General features: G+C 46.4%; 1 protein-coding gene across 34 annotated transcripts in view; it reads right to left on the reverse strand.

Moving 5' to 3' along the window:
* KALRN (kalirin RhoGEF kinase) overlaps positions 1-19754 on the reverse strand; it is a 502773-nt gene that overhangs the window by 73659 nt on the left and 409360 nt on the right. For 6 of the 34 annotated variants that reach the window (XM_080599245.1, XM_080599244.1, XM_080599242.1 and 3 more), the window contains exon 1: positions 1983-2220. The exons of 27 other annotated variants lie outside the window; for them this stretch is intronic. In XM_080599245.1, coding sequence (XP_080455371.1) covers positions 1983-2067 — 85 coding nt within the window. In that variant the 5' untranslated portion in view covers positions 2068-2220. Of the gene's footprint in view, positions 1-1982; positions 9478-19754 lie in introns of those variants that run through there. One more of the 34 variants, XR_013953440.1, reaches the window with a different exon arrangement.

Raw genomic sequence — 19754 nt, forward strand, 5'->3', positions numbered from 1 at the left:
GGGCTGCCCACTCAGCTGCTCCATTTTGCTCACCAGGAAGTTCTTATTGGCACAACAAAACCTACTCAGGTGTTGTAAAGTTCAAGACAGGTCCGGCATTTGTCACCAGGAAAAAGGAGAGGTGCCTTCCCACGGGCGAAAGGAAGGTGGTTTATGGGCCAGCAGTGAGAACGACCCCAAGGTGCTTCACATCCATCTTAAGCACAAACAAGTCACCTCTCCCTACTGCAAGTCTGAGATCGGGGAGCCCTGGGGAAGAAGCATCTTCCCAAAAGCAAAGACGATCGCTGACAATGCACAATACACGAAGCTTCGAGAGTCAGGTTGTCACTTTAAAAGCATCTCCACGCTTAACAGCAGAAGCTGCCAACAATAGCACGCTGATGCTGTAGTCTGGGGCACCCAAATCCCTCATCAAATGTCAGGTTTGGTATCTGCTTATGCTTACGGAGTACTTCCACCATCCAACTGCCTCTGGTTTTCTTTAATAAACGCAGCGTAACAGATAGCCTTTTACAACTTTCTGCCTGTTCAAAGTTGATGACTAAGGACGCAAAAGAAATAAAGCGACCAGTATCACAAAACACCTTTTGTTACTAGCCGGGTAAACCAGAACTGCAAACACAGTTAACATTTCAAGAGGAGAGAGAAGAGCCAGCTGCTTCCCTTTCCCCCTTCTGGAGAGGTCTGCAGGCAGGACAGGCGGCGGGGAGGGAGATGTTAATCTGTTAGAATCAACATTTTAAAGACCAGAGCCATGTCAGAGAGCTTGAAGCCTTCTCCAAACCTGCTGCGTGGGCCAACACATTAAAGCACAGTCTGTCCTAGAGACTTGGCTTTTTACAGTGATTTAATTTTACAACCTTTCTGTTGATTTAATTCTACAAGCCTACCCCGAGCACCAGGTTACGTGTCTTTTCTTACGTCCCTTGAAGTCCCCTACTTGGCATGTGAAGTAGCATGTTCTCCCCAGGCTGGAAAAGATCATCTTAGGAACACATGGCAGACTGAACACCAGCTAGCTCTGGTTTGCTGCTGTCACCATGTAAGTAAGCGTGACTCTAGGTCAATAACTGGGGAAACACGGCTTCTGCACTGCAAATGTGTGCCTCATGAAATAAGCAAGCCATCCGTCCTCAAGCCATCTTCCTCCGTGGGTGTGCAGATGGATTACCAAAAAACTGCACTGAAAAGCTTTGGTCTTTAAACAACAGCAACAGCTCAAAACAAAAGAGAAAAACAAGTTTTGTTTGGGACATTTATGCTTGGCCACTCAGAGAGCAGGAAACACTGAAATACCACGGCGACTCCTCCTCAGCAAGCTCACACTATCCAGACCGAGTTCAAGAGCCAGTATCACAGCGTAAAGGCTGCAGGCTGGGAAGCCTTCACTTGGTGCATCTCAGCTGCGGCATGCCTTGCAAAAGCCAGGTTTTTATTTTATTTTTACAAGGCACTCTGGCTTTCCCACATCTCTGCGAGCAGCAGTCAGTCTCCGCTCAGCCCGCGTCCCCAGACCTTCCCTCATCACCATTCAGAGATTTGCGAACTGTGAGAAACAGATGTTCTCAGAGCATGGCGCTCTATCCGAGCCCAAGAAAGACTACCAGGGGGGAGGGTGGGAGAGAAATCTCATTTAAGCAAATATTTCTCCCTGCCCCGCTGACCTTGTAGTCCCGGGGTGTTTCCTACCAGCCACGCCAACACGCAGCCCGGCAACTCCAGCCCGCAGCCTGTCCACCCGCCCCTCCGGCTGCCTCCCAGCCGAGGGGGCTCCGGTAGCCCCGGGGGGGTCCCAGCCACCTCCTTGCAGCCCAGCGGGGCTGAGGGGCACCGCTCCCGGCTGCCGGCCGCTCCTTCCCTCCGCTCCCCCGCCGGGGCAGCCCGGCGGGGATGCTGCCGGGGGGTACCGCCGAGCCCCATTCCCCGGGGGGGTGGCTGGGGGCCGCGCTCCCTCCCCTACCCCCTTTTTGCCCACCGACCTTTGCAGGAGCAGCAGCAGCAGCACTTCGCCAAGAGCCATCCTACACCGGAGCGGGCGGGATAGCCGCGCCTGCCCGCTTTCATGCTGCCTTCGGGCTGCTCATGGCAAGGAGCCGCCGGCCCGCTTGGAGGGAAAAAAATAAAAAAAAAAAAAAACAAAACGAAAAAGAAATATATTTAAAAAAAAAAAGAAAAAAGAGCAGGGACGAGCGGCCGAGCAGCCGCTGTCCCCGCGGAGCCCTGCGCGCACCTCCAGGGGCGGAGCGGGGCCGCCTTATGCAACGGGGCGGCGGCGGGCGGAGCGCGGCCGCGCAGCTCCCGCACCCGCGGGCGGCCGGGGAGGGAGCCGGGGGGGGGTCCGCGGCCGGCCGGGCTGCGGCCTCCCCCCGCCAGGAAAAGCCCCGCGAGCTGGGCAGGGGGCTGGGAACAGCTCCGGCAGCGCGCAGCGGGCGGGAGGGGAGGCAGCCGAAGGTTGTTGGGAATAAAGAGCTGCCTGGGAGGAAGTTTGCCGGAGCTCTGATACGTTGCGGAGAGGGTTTCCTGCAAGGTTTTCAAAAGGCAAAACTTGTGTCGTTGCTGTTTGTTTTTTTTTAAGTTCACAACTTTTTTTTTTTTTTTTTTTACCCCCCCCTAAGCACCATTCCTCAGCTTAAGCACCCGATAGCTAAAACCTTTTACGATTAGTTGGAAGCACCACCCTGCCCAACTGCTCTGCCAGCCTGCTTTCCGCAGGACACCTGCCTCAGGCACCAAAGCCCTTCTGCTCAGGGTAAGCTAGGTGGTTACCCTTCCAAAACACAGATCAGTCCATGTGAGATCCGAAAGCGCTGCTTGCTTTGGAAGGTGCCAACCTGTCACGTTAGGGTTTTCCACCTAAAGCACAGAAAACTGGAGGTGCCAAAAATGGCCCGAACCTCGCTGGAGGCAGCTGGTAGGAGAGGTCGGGCAGGATTCCGGAGTGGCAGCATCATAGCTTTTGCACACTTGTATCGAAAGCTGAACAAACCCAACAAACTGCTTCTCCCAGGCATAAATACGCGTGGGGAGGGAATAGCTGAGAGCAAAGATGTTGCTGTGCTTTGTGCCTCTGCGTGCCAGGACTTCAGCCTGAGCCGTCTGGCTGTATCGATGCCATGCACCGGGCGTCTGGACTATGGCTTTGGTTTGCTGCCGAACTGCTTTGGAGGAAGCAGCACTTCTGTGCGGCCAAGGGGTGGTTTTGGACAGGAGGTTGGGGCTGCGGCTTCAACACTGCCTTCACGAACCCTCATGAGGTTGCGCCTACACAGTGGGTGACTGCATGCTGCTGCCAGGCAGGATCCTTCAGACCCTCGAGCTGCCCTGGAGAGGCACCTCGCACAGCCCTGTGCCAGCAGAGTGGCCGAGACCCTCCCCAAGAGGCTGCCTCCACCACAACTGCAATAGAAAACCTCCCTGCCTCGCTTCTGCCTGCAGCGTGCAAGTTGCTCGTTGACTGCAACCTCACTGGAAGCACTGGCAACCTCACAACAAGCCTGCAGCATGCAAAATTTTCCTGCCCTTGAGCACCACGACGCTGTTCAGTACGTAAGGATGAAGTGAACCTTCACTCCATCTCCCCTTCGCTGCGTGTTGTGTCTTTCTCTGGCTTGGGGCTTTGCCTGTCTGGGAGATGCACGGGAATGTCTCGGGGCACAGGCAGGGCTCCCGTGCCTGCAGCAGGCAGATAATGCATCTCGCTGGGAACAGCGGCCTCAGCAGCAGCTGGAGAAGGAAGATGGGGATGGGGAACCAGCAGGAGCACCCCCGCCCTTCTGCCCCTCTCCCTTTCCCCACAGCCTGGGCCAGGTGTGGTCTCTGAGGCAGGAGCAGTCCCTCGCTGAGGGTCCACACAGCACCTAGCACACTGGAACCCTGCTCTTGGCGGGTTTTAAAAGCCATCCCAAGAAAAAGTTTAAGTCTCCTTGTTTAAGAAACTAGGAAACCTTCTAAAAGAAGCATTTCGCTATTGAATTCCCATGTCTCTTGGCAGAGCTGACCACTGCCAGGATCTGTCTCTGCAGGAGCTCAGGCTGAGCAGTGTATGGGCACAGCGTCCCACGCAGGCACAGAATCCTGCAAGGGTGCAGCATCCCATGAGGACACAGCATCCCACGAGGGCACGGCACCCCAAGTGTGCAGCATCCCATGAAGGCACAGCATCCCATGAGGGCACAGCATCCCACGAGGGTGCAGCATCCCACGGCAGCTCTGAGATTTCCCCAGCTGGCTCCTGCAAAACCCCACGGACCCGGGAGGTTTGAGGGATTCACAGGGACATCTAGTGGTAAACCCTAGCGGCACGGAGAACAAATCCCGGCGTTGCTTGAGGGAGCCAAAAAGTTCATTTCTGATTTCCCTCAAGGAACGCTTGAGCCATCAGGCCAAGAAAGAGCATCTTAGAGACACGGCGCACGTTCCACCAACGGCACATAGCAATAAAACAATGCTTAGAGGTGAAGTTTCAGTAAAGCAGTGCTTACAGGTGAAGTTTGAGAGTCTCAAGACGGCTTTAAAGCAAGTTTGTAGCTCTTGTAATTGCAGACGAATTTTAAAACCTAATTAAGGTGCAATCTCAGCTCTGAAAAACTGTTTGCTTAATTAAAACAGAATTGAAGTCATTATTCGGGGGGGTGGGGAGGAAGCAGGCTTTTTTTTTTTTTTTTCTTTCTCCCCAAATGTACAATGCTGGGAATATTGTGAAGGTTATATCTGAAAAGTTACTCTTTTAAGAAAGATACACATATGTATATTCACTAATGAATTACACATGCAATAAATATTTAATAAAGCAAGATATGACCAAAAGACATTTTTAATAATCACACCATTTCAATTAGCTCCCACAGTGCAGAAAAAGAGACGTGCTGTGGGCACAGTCTAGCTCACCTTCAGCACTGGATGAGAACAAATTCTGCCCTGAACACGAGTGGGAACTACACCGTCACCTGCAGTGAGCCTGCAGCTTCAGACTGGGAGCTCAGCCTTTGGGAGGTAGCAGCATGGCAGAGATCACATTGGGAAAAATAATTCTGCACAGTTCACTTGCCCTAAATGAGGGCTGAGGAGGCTTTTGCCTGGGATTAGAAAGGGTCCTTAACCTCACTTCCTATGTTCACATTATATTCTTTATGTTATTTTTGGACAGGATGCAATGATGTGTGGCTCTGCGGTCCCCGAATGGCCTCCATGTCCCCTGTCAAGGAAAACATTCCCAGCCTTGCTCTAAACCAGCCCAGCTCTCAGGACGTCTTTGAGGAAACACCTCCTGGCACCACGCTCTAAACCCAGCCGCTGTTATCTGCAGTGCAGTGACCGAGGAAACGTTGGGGTCCTGACTCGCCCCAGCTGAAGCTGAGGCTATTAGCAGTGTGTCTGCACCGCAGGCCAAATAGGCTGCCCTGTGCAACACCGATGATGGAAGGGAAGTCATTTGAGTCAGGATGATGAGGAAATGAGTTCTGTCTGCTCTTAAATACAGTTTCAGAAAATTCCCCAGGCATGAGTTGCTTTCGTATGAAATCCGAGAGAGTCTGCAGAAATGACTTTTGCTGTAGAGCGGAAAAAAGTTCTCCCAATACTTTTACGCACTCCTCTCACGGAAATTTTGGTGTGAAAGTTGGAACATGTCAATCCTTACACTGTATCCAGTGCTCTGTCATACCTGAACAGGCTGCTTAATTGTCTTAGGTTATAAACTGAAGGACAAATCTGAGGGAAACACAGGGCAAAAAGCCTAGTGGATGTTAACAGTTTCATCTGGGTAAACAACAACGTGGAGAAATATGCCTGGCCTAGGTTGCCCTAGAGGTCTGTCATGCAGGACAGCAGTGACAACATTTCTGTCACTGTAACAGGTGCTGCTTCCTTCCCCCATCACATAAAGATAGAGATAAATAACATAATGGCCATCAGGAGCATCTGTTCGTTACTTATGTGAGTCAATCCTACATCATGCTTTGGGGTGTAAAGCGATCTCTGCTGAAAATCCATCCCCACGGGCACCACCATCAGGGAGTGAGATGCATTATGGCTGATTTATTTTTTTAGTCCAATGAAGCTTAAGTATTAGCCACTCGTTTCTTACGAAGGAACAGGGAAACAACTGTCTCACAGAAATAACTCACAGAAGGCAAAAGGGAGATGGATTTGCCCAGTTTTAAATACATCATTGAATTATGTGATAAAACTTGCGGAAACAAACAGTGCAAGAACATGCATGAAATTTAAGCTTAGTTAATAAGGAGAGCTAGGTACCTCCACAGAGCAACTCAGATGGTGTGGGCAGGGCAGTAAACATGGACGTGCCGAGAACCAGAACGTGAGAAACACCAGGAGCAAGGACTCAGCAGCATTTCTTTTCTGACTACAGCCTAGTTTCAGCTCATGGAGAAATCAAGAGTTACACAGCAGCTCACAGAGCCCAGGAGATACTGGGTGACTCGTTTCATTACCAACTCTCCCACTTACTTTCGGGGTGACTTTGGGGAAAAAATGACCATTTCATACCTTGATTTTCCCTGTGTGCAATAAAAGGATACTACCATTTCTTGTTCCCCTCAAAGTGATCTGAAATAGAGGTTAGACATCCTGCACTGAACAAGAAGAGTTTTTATTGTTTGATGTGTCTTGAAATGAGGGAAGTAAAACATGGCTCTGATGTTATCAGCTGTTAGATTTAGTATTAAAAAAGCTCTTTGATCAATATGCCTTGCCTGCTAATGCTACTCACAAAACTAGGTAAATCTGAACAACTGGAGGGAAGGCAGATTGGCAGAGTGAAGCAGTCCTTGCTCAACCAGTACATTTCAGTACATTATTCTTGGCTCTGGCTCCAGCTATTTTCAACAGCACTAAACATTCATTAGATTAAATCAAATGAACCACGTTCTTTAAAAATAGCCAGAGCCCTGTCATGCCAGTTGGAAAAAACAACAACTTTATTGGGTATTAAAACAGATCAAATAAATTAAAAATAAATAAATAAATTGAATCACATTCCCTCCTGGCGCAAGAGAGCATAACTCCAAGGAGAGGTTTTTGGCTTCTCAATTCGGCACAGTGGTAGGTAAAAAAAGAACATTCTCAACTAGCTAAAACAAACAAATTAAAAAGAAATATAGACAGCCCAGCATAAACTCCACGCTGAACTGCAGTGTAGGCATATGTTCAGCAAATGTTAGGGTATATCATTCCTTATGCCTCTGCTCGAGACAACAGCATGGGATCGGTTGACGACAACTTAGAAGAGTTGCATGGCCAAAGAGCATCCTGACCAACCAACTCTCCTGAAAAGCCTTGAAGGCCACAGCCAGACCTGTCTCTCCTGCCAAATGCTCCAACATGAGATGGGCCTCACCCTTCTGTGCCACATCACCCACCTCTCCCATGTGTCACAAGCCCTGCACTGACAACATAACTCTCTTTCCTAATTTACAACTCATCCTTTTTCTTTTTCCGCACTTTGTAAGAAGGAAGAGCCCAAGACAAGAAGTCCTGTCCTGCTGCCTTCCTCTGACACCTCAGCAGAGGCTCTAGTGCTTCGGCAAGGTAGGGGCAGCTTCTGGCAAAGGCCTGTCCTTTGGCCAGCAGAGGAGATTCCCCGGACCCATGAGCTGTACCACCAGAGTAGTCAGCAAAGAGCCTCCCCTCACCAACCACTTTAATGTAAGAGGCTCACTGCAGCCATGTACCACTTTATCATAGAATCATAAAGGTTGGAAAAGACCTCCGAGATCATCTGGTCCAACCATCCCCCTACTACCAATGTCACCCACTACACCATGTCCCTAAGCACCAGGTGCAACCTTGAACAACCCCTGGGATGGTGATGTTAGTACTGGGTTACTTGGTTTCTGGAGAACTACACTAGATGGTGGACACATCCTGAACAAGCTCCTGGTCAGAATAAAAAAATAAATAAATAAAACCTTCAGAAAAAAAAATGAAGGAAAAGAGTGAAATAAAAATTTAAAGTAGCTTTTGTATTCATTTCCTGAAGCACTTATCTCCATTAAAGCAGAGACATATCTTTGGGAGTTACAGCAATAAGCAGTGATGGAAGACGCAAAGCATTAAAGCACTGCCTTTTGGACATGTTTTGGCTCCTCTGTTACTGTGTTGGGCCTCAGTGGGGAAATCATGAGCCTATCTCAGCCCATCATAGTCTGCTTTCCAAGACAAACAGGAGCCTCACCCACTTGTGCATGACAAAGGTGAGTTGTTTTAGCAACTATAGCCTAATAGTGTACCAGAAGCAGTCCTGATGTGCCTGTCTCAACTTGCCTGAGGTTGTTCTATTTGGATGCTAGAAACCACAGCTAATTTTCTCTTTAAATGGGATTTCTCCTTCCTTAGAGAAAGTTTTCTTGTTTTGTTTTGTTTCTGGTAGAAAAGAAGTAGACATCTCAGTCTACTTGTCTGAGATGACTCGCAGTAAACAGCAAGCTGTATTCATCAGCTGTCCCCCCAACCAGTATCCAACACAATTATGGTTCAAGGCAAACTGGAAGAAACATTAAAAAACTGGCAAACACCATTTGATAGAGAGGAAACTTTCTCTGTTTGGCCAGTCTGGAAGAATTGGATTGGAATTAAAATAAAATTCAATGTCAATATTGTCAAAGCCTTTATTTATTTGGGCCAAATTATTGGAGTAAGTTTATTTTCCACCTTCCTTTTTCTTAGGGTAAAAAGAAAACGTAGAGGAATTCTTACCAGGCAATGTTTAGGATGGCAAAGCTTTCTGGTTTACAGTACCAGATCTAAGACAAGCATAAAAGAATCTGCAAAGCTGTTATTAAAACTTAAGGCGAATAAAAATAACAAGGATACACGTAACAGACAGCTTGTTGTGGGGAGAATTTAAAAAATATATAGTTTTTAAACTATTTTTTATCAGTTTGTGGAAAGACTAGCTAGAAAACAACTTTATGTTGGAACAATGCGGAGTACTGCCCACTTTTGTTCTTTACTGTCAACAGAGCAGCAGTAACTGCATTTCTCAGACCCTCGCTCTCTGGCAAGTAGGATTTCTGCTGATCTCCTGTACAGAAATGCTGCTCCAGGGGATGTCAGTGAGTGATTGCTGGTTTAGCACCAAACACTCAAGAAATCCTTCTGCTTGGTACCATAAGACATTACCAAAAGCTGAACTCCAGCACATTGGCATTTCCAGTCACTACAAGACAGAAAAACCTGTTGTCTTTCTGCAAGAGGGACAAGTACTTGATATCCTGGAGTAATTTTTCATTCCTATGTTCAGCCGATCTCTTGGTACGTAACAGCTCCGGATTATATGATAGTTCCATGAGCACTTCGCATTGTCAAGAGCCAACCGCCCTGCCAAAACTCATTGTTGCCTTTTCTGTCTCTCCCAGGTGCCTGTGCCTTCCTGCCTCTTCCCTGTGCCAACAGAAATGTTTGTGCAGCCTCTCAGTGAATCTGATCCACGAATGGATCCAGGTTAAAATTAACCTAAGATGGGGGAAAAAAAAGAGAAAAAAGAAAAAAAAAAGTTCATTTTAACCCAGATCAGTTCCTTGATCTGCCTTGGTTCTCCTGCCATTATTGGCAATAATTTAGTGAAAGAGCCTCAGGGAACGTGACTGATGCATCACCTGCATTATCTCTTGGTCTCAGTGGTACCTCACCGTGGTAGATCCTGACTGCTCGGGCAGGCACGGTGTGCAGGTCTGATGGTCCAAGAGATTCAGTCTCTCTGTGTCAGACAAAATGGGTACTTCCATCTGGCTGGCTATCTTTTGCTCAACAGAGAGAAGCACCAGCTCCTGGTGCTGCTGAGATCAGGCCCAATTCTGGTGTGCCTGCATGTCCCCTAGCACGTTTTATGATGGGTGGTGAATGAGCTGATGGGGAGTAGAATGTGCATTTTTACAGGCAGAAAGACACATTGTTGAATATAAGGAAAGACTGTACACTGCAGAAGGTGTATAGCTTTCAGGTGAAGGCTCTGTCCAAAGCAGCTGTCCCACGGAGCAGCAGCATGTCTGTGTAGCACATATGAGGCAGATTTATCTGAGCAGACGTGAAACACCCATGAAAATTACTGGAGTGAAAAGCCTGAACTGCCCTTCCCCTGCCATCCATGCACAACCTTTTTTTTTTTACTAAGCTTTTTCACAGGTTAGAAAGGCCTTTCTTTGCAGCAAGAGCACCTTGATTCCTTCACACTGCATGAAACTTGTTTTTTGCAGTCTGTGGAAGTAAAAATGTACTTATTTCACCAAGTAAGAGTCCTGCAGAGTTAATGAATTCCTCAGTGCCTTTCTGAAGAATGACATTTGGCTCTTAAGGCTGCATTCTGTTCTCTGATACCTAAATGTAATTCCCATAGATTTCCAAGGAAACTGGGTATATGTTCCTTGGCAAAATACAACCATTAACTTAAAAATCTGAAGATACGTGAAATCTGCAGAAAAAATAACGAGCTGGGCACAGTCTGCAAGGAATAAAACTGAAATGTATGAGGACCTAAGAACACTTCTAAAAGATGATCTATGGGAAAGAAAAAGCTTGAGTTAAAAGATTTCAGCGTTCCTCCCTACTCTAGAAAATAGAACAATGCCCTTGAAATAGAAACACTGAGTGCTACTATCTAACTTTTAATTTCCTTGGTTTGCAAAAGTAAAGGGCAACAAAAACTTAATTTGGCATCAGGCAGTTAAATGTTATTGGTGAGAAACGTGGAGCACTAGGTCCACTTCATGAAAACAGGAGTCACCAGCATACTTGAGTTGCAAATTGCATTGGTGAGGAGATGAAATCAGAGCTGCTTTGTTATGGTAAGTCTTGGACAGAGTATCACTGCTTCTGTTTGACCGCACACCTTTAGAGAGACTGGAGGCCATCCCAACCCTCACTGCAATCTGCAAGCAATTATCCCTCTACTGTTTGAGACTGCATGGAATTTAATTTGTATTTTTTAAACTCTAGAAAGGAAAGGAAATGCTTATTTCACTCCATTACAATTCTGCAGAGTCAATAATTCTTCAGTGCTCTGATGAAGTATATGTGATACATATGTAAAATAGAGCCTTCTAATAAATGCTAAGGACAACCAGAAACAAGAACGGTTTAACCTCTTATAATAAGAGGGAACTGTTCTTTAGGTGTTCTGAACCGCAAGAGACTTAAACAAACAGATTTAGGGAAAATATAGTCAAACATGGGCTCTGCCTTGAAGAAAAGATAAATACAGTTCTGGAGTTAAAGCAAGGCAGCATTTGTGAGAAGAGGTAATGCCCTTTATTGGGCCAGTTAATATGAATGGGAAAAAAAAACCACCACTGGCACTTATGTAAATAACCTCCTGCCCTAGGACTTTTAGATCATCGCAGCGACAATAACATTAACTCTACTTTCTCGAATTTGGGATTAATCTGAACTAAGTGAAGCTGACATGGGTTCAGGCTCTTCGTGCAAAATGTGTAACCTGGGAATAACTGCTCTGACAAAATGCTCGCGTAAATGACAGGAAAATCGGTCTTCTTGTGTCAGGATCAATATATCAAATTCATGCAGTGTGCTGAAGCAGATATATAGAAACATAATTTCAATTACTTGAAATACATTATTTAATACACATGTGCACTTGTGCATTTCAGTTTGCCTAGCTCTGGTTCAGACTGGTCAGGGAAATGGGATTTTTAGCAGAGCTAGTTCACTTCAAAACACACTCATAAAATATTTGTTTAAGATTAGCAACGGAAGGACCAGCCCAGCAGCGTACAGATCTTGCAGGGTGTAAATACTGCATTTAGGATTAATCCCTTTAACTGTCTGGAAGCTGGGAAGCCTTAAATGAGATTTGTCCTCATCGTTAGTATCTGCATTATACTACAAATCTCACAGATACGAGCTATAGGCTCAGCCCTCGTGTCGATACTATAGAAAGTACATCCACAGTCTGACTTGGAGTTAGTACGAACACAGAACCAGCAGTCCTTATTTTTCCTTCATGCTTAAACTTTAAACAGTTCAGGGCCAGCGACCAGGGAGGAGGTTGCAGCGCATTCAGCAAGGCAGAAGAGGGACATAATAATGAATGGTGGCTCACTGAGGCTGGTTACGCAGCAGAAAGCCTAGGCAAACAACCCAGATCCCACTCTTCCCCCCGCAGTCCCAGATGGATTACGGTCCAACGTCCATCTGCGAATCTGCTAAATTTAGTCTGGCCTCAGAGGAAACACAAGACACAAGCCGTCCACATGCTCCCGCCGCTCTTTCAGCGAAGGCGGCCGGTGACCTTCCTGTTAGCTCGACGGGCCAAGCGCTCCACAGCAACTCCCCCCTTCCCACCACGCTACACGTATCTCAAGACACACGACTAAATACAGAGGAAATAGATTTTACTCAAACAGCTATTTTTATACCTCCAGGCCGCTTGTTTTTCACTAGTGGGGCAGAGGCGTGGAGATGTTATGGCTGCTGGCTTCAGGTCAGAGCCAGTACAAAAACTCATGCTGCAAACTCTGCTCTGCCTGCTTACTCCGGTGTCTACAACACACTCGGCTCAAAGGAGAAGAAGAAAGTCCCTAGGCAGTTATTAGAAAGAAACTGGCCCCAAATTCAGACCATTCTCAATAGGTACCTCCTCTCCTGGATAACTGCACGGGGAGCCCTGGAAAATACCTGCTCTGACTTGGTTTCCCCAGCACCACAGCAGGAGCCTGGCTCCTCCCTCAGTAGAGCAACTGCTGCCCAGACTCGATCACTGCTTTTCAGAGTCCCTTCAAAGGCCTCTCTGTCTGCTCTGACTCTGTTACAGGAAGGGAAGTTCAGAGCTCAGCTGTTTTATGAAAGGACACATGCTGGGATGAGCACCAGGAGAACTGGGGACTGGGCAGGACAGGCCATTCTAGGCTTAGAGTCCTTTTGATGGGAGATGCCTTTGGTCTTCCCCAGGCAATATGGGATGCTGCACAGCCCAGATTTCTCCAGTAAGCAGTCTCATTTAATGAACAAAAAGTATAATATTTACTTAGCAGTCCTATCTGACTTTGTCCTTTGTGATGTCCCAACAATTGGGAAATCAGTATGTTAGTAATAAAAATTAAAGATTCCTTTTGCAGCATGCCTTTGAAGACAAGGTGGGAAAATAGGACCAGAGCAGTCTTGCTTGTCTAGGTATGCACAGCTGAACTACTCCCAGTCTGTCCCCTCTCAGATGGCTCATGAGGCCAGGAGAAGGCTGTGGCCACCCCCCCAAAAACCCACCGAAGCAGCTAGGCCCTCCCCTTCATCTGTGAGCATGCAGCCAAGGAAGGAGGTTCCTGCTTCTCTGCAGAAAGTGGATAGAGAAATGGGTGCTCTTGGGCTTCTCAACACCTGCAGTGAGGAGTACAACCATATCCCATTGCACAGAGCCCTGAATATGTGAGTTGGTTTAACTTGCCCCTGGAAAGCAAGGGGTGGCTCTCTGGGAAACCTGGCAGGAGAGCCAGGAGGGCACGGAAAATTTCTGACCCTGGTCTTCCACAGAGGCTGTGGGAGAAAATGATGTGCTGAGCCTCCGGGGCACTCACAAGAGCTGCTTTCCCTCTCCTTTTCCTACAGCTCTAGCTCTCGATGGGGAGACCCAGCCTGCCCAGAACACTGCACGCTGGGCTCCACCACCCAACCCTGGACCTGCCAAGCCACAATCTGCATACAACAGAAGCGCTGCAATAAGTAACCATACCCTCTTCTAAAACCTGCCTCTCCAACAAGCCCACAAGCGTATCTACAGGAAACAAATGACTCTTTATCTTGAGAGAGAAGATTTTTCATTTTGGAAATAGCCATCTCATGTGCACCACTGGGCACAGTGCTGACAGGCGCTGCATGGCAGCGATACACCACGGTCCTCGCTTCCTTCTGCAGAGACCAGCACTTGACCCTCCAAAGTGCGAATGCTTCTGTCCTCCTACAGGTCCACGCAGAGTTTGGAAACACCCCACACTACATTTTTGCTGATCCTTTCCTGTTTGACCACTGTTAGTGTTTCTCTGCCAGGTTTTGTTGGGTTCTAGTTGGCTGACTAATGCGATGCTAAAAGCAGAATGATTTATTATCTGAATCGGCAGAAACTCTATATTCCATATTCAGCCACAGCCTAAGATGCTGGTGCCAGTATGTTAATGAAGAGGTATGAGCAATCGATATTGTACCTGCTACCAGGAAAGCCTGTTCTCTGACAGCCTCCCAGCCAAATTAAGCAAAAATCCCAAAGGCGCAGTAAACGATGCATTAGAAAACTGAGCATGAGTTGCACAATAATAAAGCTGTCAGAGACTGTAATGCCAGAATAAACCTTCAGCTCAGGTGCCTGACCTTTGTGCAATATCAGCTACTGAATTTTGTCCAGTTTTATGCTGTACCCTCCAAGCTGCTCCTGGTACATGCACAGTGAGAGTGACCTGTCAAAGGATCCCACATTAATACAGAGAATCAGGCCCAACACATGCTATGTCCAAACGTCTAATCCTTCTGATCGGATTATTTGTGATCATAGCAGGTGTGGATTACAGCTCTGTGTGTACCACGGCTGAATTTCCCCCCAGACCAGGTGCTGAATCCTCTGGCATTTTTGATGAGCACAGCTGAGTGCAGCATTTTTAAATCCCAGCCCCCCCTTTTCTTCTTTCTCAGTGAAAAAAAAAAAATCAGCATGGCCACTGTACAGTGAAACTTGGGGTTAAGCTGACAGGGGATTAGGTGGATGAAGTTTTACCCCCTGTCAGAAGGGGAAGCAAAGGCAAAGTAAACAAGAAAATTTGCAGGCCTTCTCTCTTTTAAACAAAGACTCCTGTGTTTAAAATAATAAAAATCCACTGAACAAAAGCAAAGCAACTTCCCCCAAAATAGCCTTTCCTGTTTTATCAAAGCATTCATCTAAATTGTACTTCTCCACAAAAATAAAGTTCCAGGTAGAGCACTGGAGGCCTTGGGCTTTGATTAGATAACAGAACAGCTGAAGCAATAAGTATAATTGACTTCAGTGGTACCTGATACGTCTTAAACAAAACCACGTGGCTGAATCTAGCTTTAAATATCTATTGATGCCATACTGGAAAAAAAAAAAAAAGGAAGAAAGAAATAGAAACACCATGTCAGAGAAGTAGTGGCATTCACAAGCCATCAGAACAAGCTCCAACAGCCTGCACACAATCTGCCTCCATGACTTGTAGCTGCTGAGACTCACCGCGGAGGCCAAGTACTTGCAAGGCTTGGTCAGGCTGTGCCTACCTTATCTAGCTGCTCCAGGGTTGCTTGGACTGACACAGCCTCTAGGGCATGGCTGCAGAAGGATTTATCAGCATGGTTATGTCTTCTGGATGTACTAATGTATCTGCCATTTGTGGCAGAGCTACAGCTATACTGATAGGAATATTCCTATTCAGCTTTAGCTCATCTTGGTCTACCTCTTAGAAACAACAACAATCACACCTCATCGTCCATATTGCCAACTGTTGCTAAATATTTGTTCATTTTTGATTATTTTGGTGATAACGCAGTCCAGGAGAAGGTGTAAGCATTGACAACACCAAGAATGGACACTTATGACTATCTGAGTTCCTTCACAGGTGACTAGGAGGTAGGAGAAAGTACAGGATCCAGGACCAAAAGGTAACAGCTGACAAGGGAGTGAGGCGTCATCAACCACTCCAGCACCTGAGCAGGTGTTGCCTACTAAAGGAGAAAGAAGTGATGTGGTGGAGAGAAGCTGTGAAGGTCCATGAAAGTGAAGCAAAAAACCATGAATCATTTCAAGAGCAAGAGGAGGAAGACACAGCAGAGAAAAACCAAAGGAAAGGGTGACCTGACTGAAATAGCAAAGTGGTTTTGAGTTCTCTAGTCTTTCTATTCCCATTCCTTTCACAACTGCATATAATCACACTCATCTCTGACTTTGTGTTATTCATTTTTTTCCTGGTATATTGAGGTGGAACACTGGTCCCAAGCTGGGCCCCAGCACCCCTTGGTGTCAGCCCACAGAGAACTGCCATGTTACAAAATGCTCATTAGCCGACCTGTTTCCATCTGCTCTATCGTAATTGAAACAGAGTGAAAATGCAGTAAAAGCTTTCCTGATGGGATTTTTCAACATATGCCATGTCCTGAACTTGCAACAAGGATGCCATGAGGCACTAAGCACTAGTAGGAGGGGTTTGTGTCACCTCTCTTGAAAGGTCACGATGAAATTCTGACTTTGAACACCCCTGTTGGAACAGTATTAGGAACAGAGGAAAGGGGGTTTTGTTTGTGTGTTTGTTTTAATACTGCATAGTTATATTGACAATGGGAGCCTGAACATTGTTCATTTAATAGAAACCCCATGACCTGTTTACGTGCCAGATTAATCAACTGTTACCTAATAAAATGTTTCTTTTAGTTCAGAGCCATACAAACATTTTAATTGACTGCTCTTAATTAAGACTTTCAAAAACAAAAACAATTTCTCTGCCTCTACAAGGACAACTGAAGGTTTAATGCAGTGCACTAAAACTTCTGAATCGTCCTCACACAGCTCCCCCGAGAAATCAGGAATCATTACCATCGAATATGTTTTGCAACAGAGATTGTTTAGAACAACAGAGAAAGTGCGCAAGCCAATGTAGATCACAATTTAATACTCACCAGGAACAGGGACACAACAAAAGCAGCCTAGACTCTTTTCCCCTACTAAAATCCAAGATGTTCTTAAAAACAGAGACGTAGGAAGAAACGATCATGCTTTTGCCTACATAGGTTGCTCTTCTGAGATCAGGGGCTAGAGGAAAGAGACTTCCAACCCCAACAAGAGCCACATTAGCCTCACTGGTTTTGCACATTACTCCATATAATGATCTGCTGTTTCCCACAAGGAGTGGTCACAAAAATGCAGGTTTCAGGGTAGCCTCTTTTTCATTGATACTGTTCTTCTTTTCACCAGCTTTTATTCATCTTTCCTCTGCTTTCTTCCTCTGCAGCTCAGCCTGCAGTCACACCTGCCAGCCACAGGCTCTCTCTGGCCATAAGATCAGGTAGGTGACCCTCTAAATGGAGAAGCGTTCACCTGAGCAGCACCGAAACCCCTGGCCCTCCTGCCTGAAGTCTGACGGTGTCCCAGCTGATGCACCCAGGCCAGCATGAGCCAGCTGGGAAAGGCAGGCAGGATGCTCACCCTGCTAACACACACCTTGCGAGGCCTGTGTTCCCTCGGCGGTTGGAAGACACCCAGCTATTGCTCAGTTTGCTCTGTTACAAGGACCCACCGCTGCCACCAAAGCCCTGCTGTTAAGTGGCCATCTGCCTGCGCAGCAAGATGTTTGCATAGCATCTTAAAACAATGTACTTCTCATCTCCTCCAGGGATTTGGACCAGAAACAAGCATCCTGCAGGCTGAATCTGGTTTGGGGCCCTGAATGGGATCCCTTTGCATATCATCAGCCTAAACCAAATGCTATAAACCCTATTGTTTTAATGTTTTCTTTTGTGATGATTGACATTGTTTAAAATTACTACAAGAACTAGCCTTTGAATTACATTGTGACTATGATATTACAACAAAAACATTGAGTGAGTGGTCATACAACAAGATTTGTAAGATCAGGATTTCATCTAAAGGTTTCATGGGCCAAATTCAAATTTGGAATCACTCAGCTGAAGCTAATAGGCTGACACCAGGAACATGCTTGTCCCAGTGTGCTTAATGAATATTGACTAGGTCATTAGGTCGCTTTCCATCCATGCAGATTTCTGCCTTAATTTGAAATTTATAGTTTAATACCTTAGAGCTCAATTATAGAGTAAAAGAGACAGGAATAAAAGTCACAGTTTTCTGTAATTAGCCCCGTGAGACAATTCAAACAGAGCTTCATTCCTAGTGTCACAAGTCTTCTTTTTCCTTCCTAAGGAATGCCAGTCAGGAAAAAAATAATAACACAAATTCTCGATTACAGTAACAAGACTGCAGACCAGTTCCTCTTAATCATCTGTAAATTATTTGCAAAAAGGTGAATCCTAGAAACCTGTTTGCCTTTTTACAGGGGGTAATTGCAAACACCGTCAGATCACTGGAAAGCACAGACAGGCAGGACTGTACTTGGGCTCTGAGCTGTAGTAAAGTCATGAAAAAACCAAGTGTGTATCCTTCAAAGGAACACAGCCAGGAGTCGGACGGAAGGCTGGGAGACTAGCCCTTGACGTCTCTGTGCTTTTACTGATCAACAACATGAGAAATCTGCAAAGATATTCTAGTATGAAATGTAGGAAATGTTCTGTTTTTTTTTTTTTTTCTCTTATATTTGCACCAACTTTTTCCTTTTGTAATATTTTATGTTAACTCAATAACTATTTAGAAGGGAATAGCATTAAAAAATGGGGGGGGAGGGGGGGGGGGGGAAGAGAGCCAGAGCACATGTTCAGTTGTGATGTTTGATTTTATTTCCAGTGGCTTTCACAGGTGTTCTGTTCAGATGTTGATGTTTCAGGTGCTTCTTTTGTCTTTCGTTTTAAGGATGGTAGGTACTTTCTGTGAGCCTCATGATTTATATTTACAGTCCACCATAATTTATTTAGGACAAAACACAGTTATTTACCATTTTCATTAAGCAGATGCAACTGTTCTACATTTGTCAAAAACTGTGCATGTTTATAACATAGATGGCAAATTTTACTACTAGAAATGTTAAGTACAGGTACTTTCTATTCTTGAAATTACCGTGCTTGTAAAAGCAAAGAATGGCGTCCCTTGTTAACTGCAAGCAAAATTCAGCTATTCTGCAGCTGTGTATCTTTATGTATCTGAAACAGATGGGGGGAGACCACTTGATGCTGACATAAGATGTGCCAGCCTTTGCCCTACATAAAGCAAGGATTGTAGAGACGGGCCAGACATTTTGGAATCTTGGACCAAGGGATTCCTAATCCAAACCATGCCTGAAGACACTGGAAATAGAGAAGGACACAAATCTGAACAGCTAGAAGCCGTTTATGATGTTAATCCTTGCAGGATCTCATGAGACTGGCAAGCTCTTCCAGTGGATAGTTCATTTTCCACTTTAAACTTACTCCCCTTTCTTTATTCCAAGCATCTGTACATTCAGTTTAAACAATTTCCTGTTTTCCTAGTGGAAGGAGAACTGATTAGACACAGAAGAACCTATTTGCTGTACTCTGGCCAAAACTGTGGACTGGGCGGCTATTTTTATTATTTCTAGAAGCACTTCTGGAGATCCCATTAATGCTGAGTCTCCCTGATACGGGTTTGGTGTGTGCAGGAAGAAAACAGAGGCTGGGGGGGAAAGAGATGCAAGGAACTAAAGGCAACGAATGCACGGATGGAGTCGGCTGGCCCCAGACTGACTCAGCACCTGCCTGGAGAAGGGGGGACGTGAGCCAGCTCAGTGAGTTCCCTGGGACCACCCATCTCATGGCCTGGCAGAGGGTGCCGGCACAGGCTGGGTGCTACGTTCAGGCAGCCTGGTGCTCACTAGACATCGGTTGGCTCCTGCCTGCCCGCCGCAGCCCCACACTTTGCCCGTTGCACCATGCACCATGTGTGGCGTTGGCCTGGCGCTCAGCCCTCATCTCCACACCACCCTGCCTCCATCCTCACCAGGGCTGCCTGCCTCCCTGCCCATGGCCTACACTCACAATTCTTTGGTGTTGTTTCATTAGAGGAGAAAGTCTTCAACCCAAGGAGGTCTGAGCGGCGTTTCACAGCATCCCTCAGCAGAGGAGCCAAGCCCAGCGCGCTCCCAGCAGGC

Source organism: Anser brachyrhynchus (genome assembly GCF_964034855.1).
Source record: "Anser brachyrhynchus genome assembly, chromosome: 7".
Lineage (NCBI taxonomy): Eukaryota > Metazoa > Chordata > Aves > Anseriformes > Anatidae > Anser > Anser brachyrhynchus.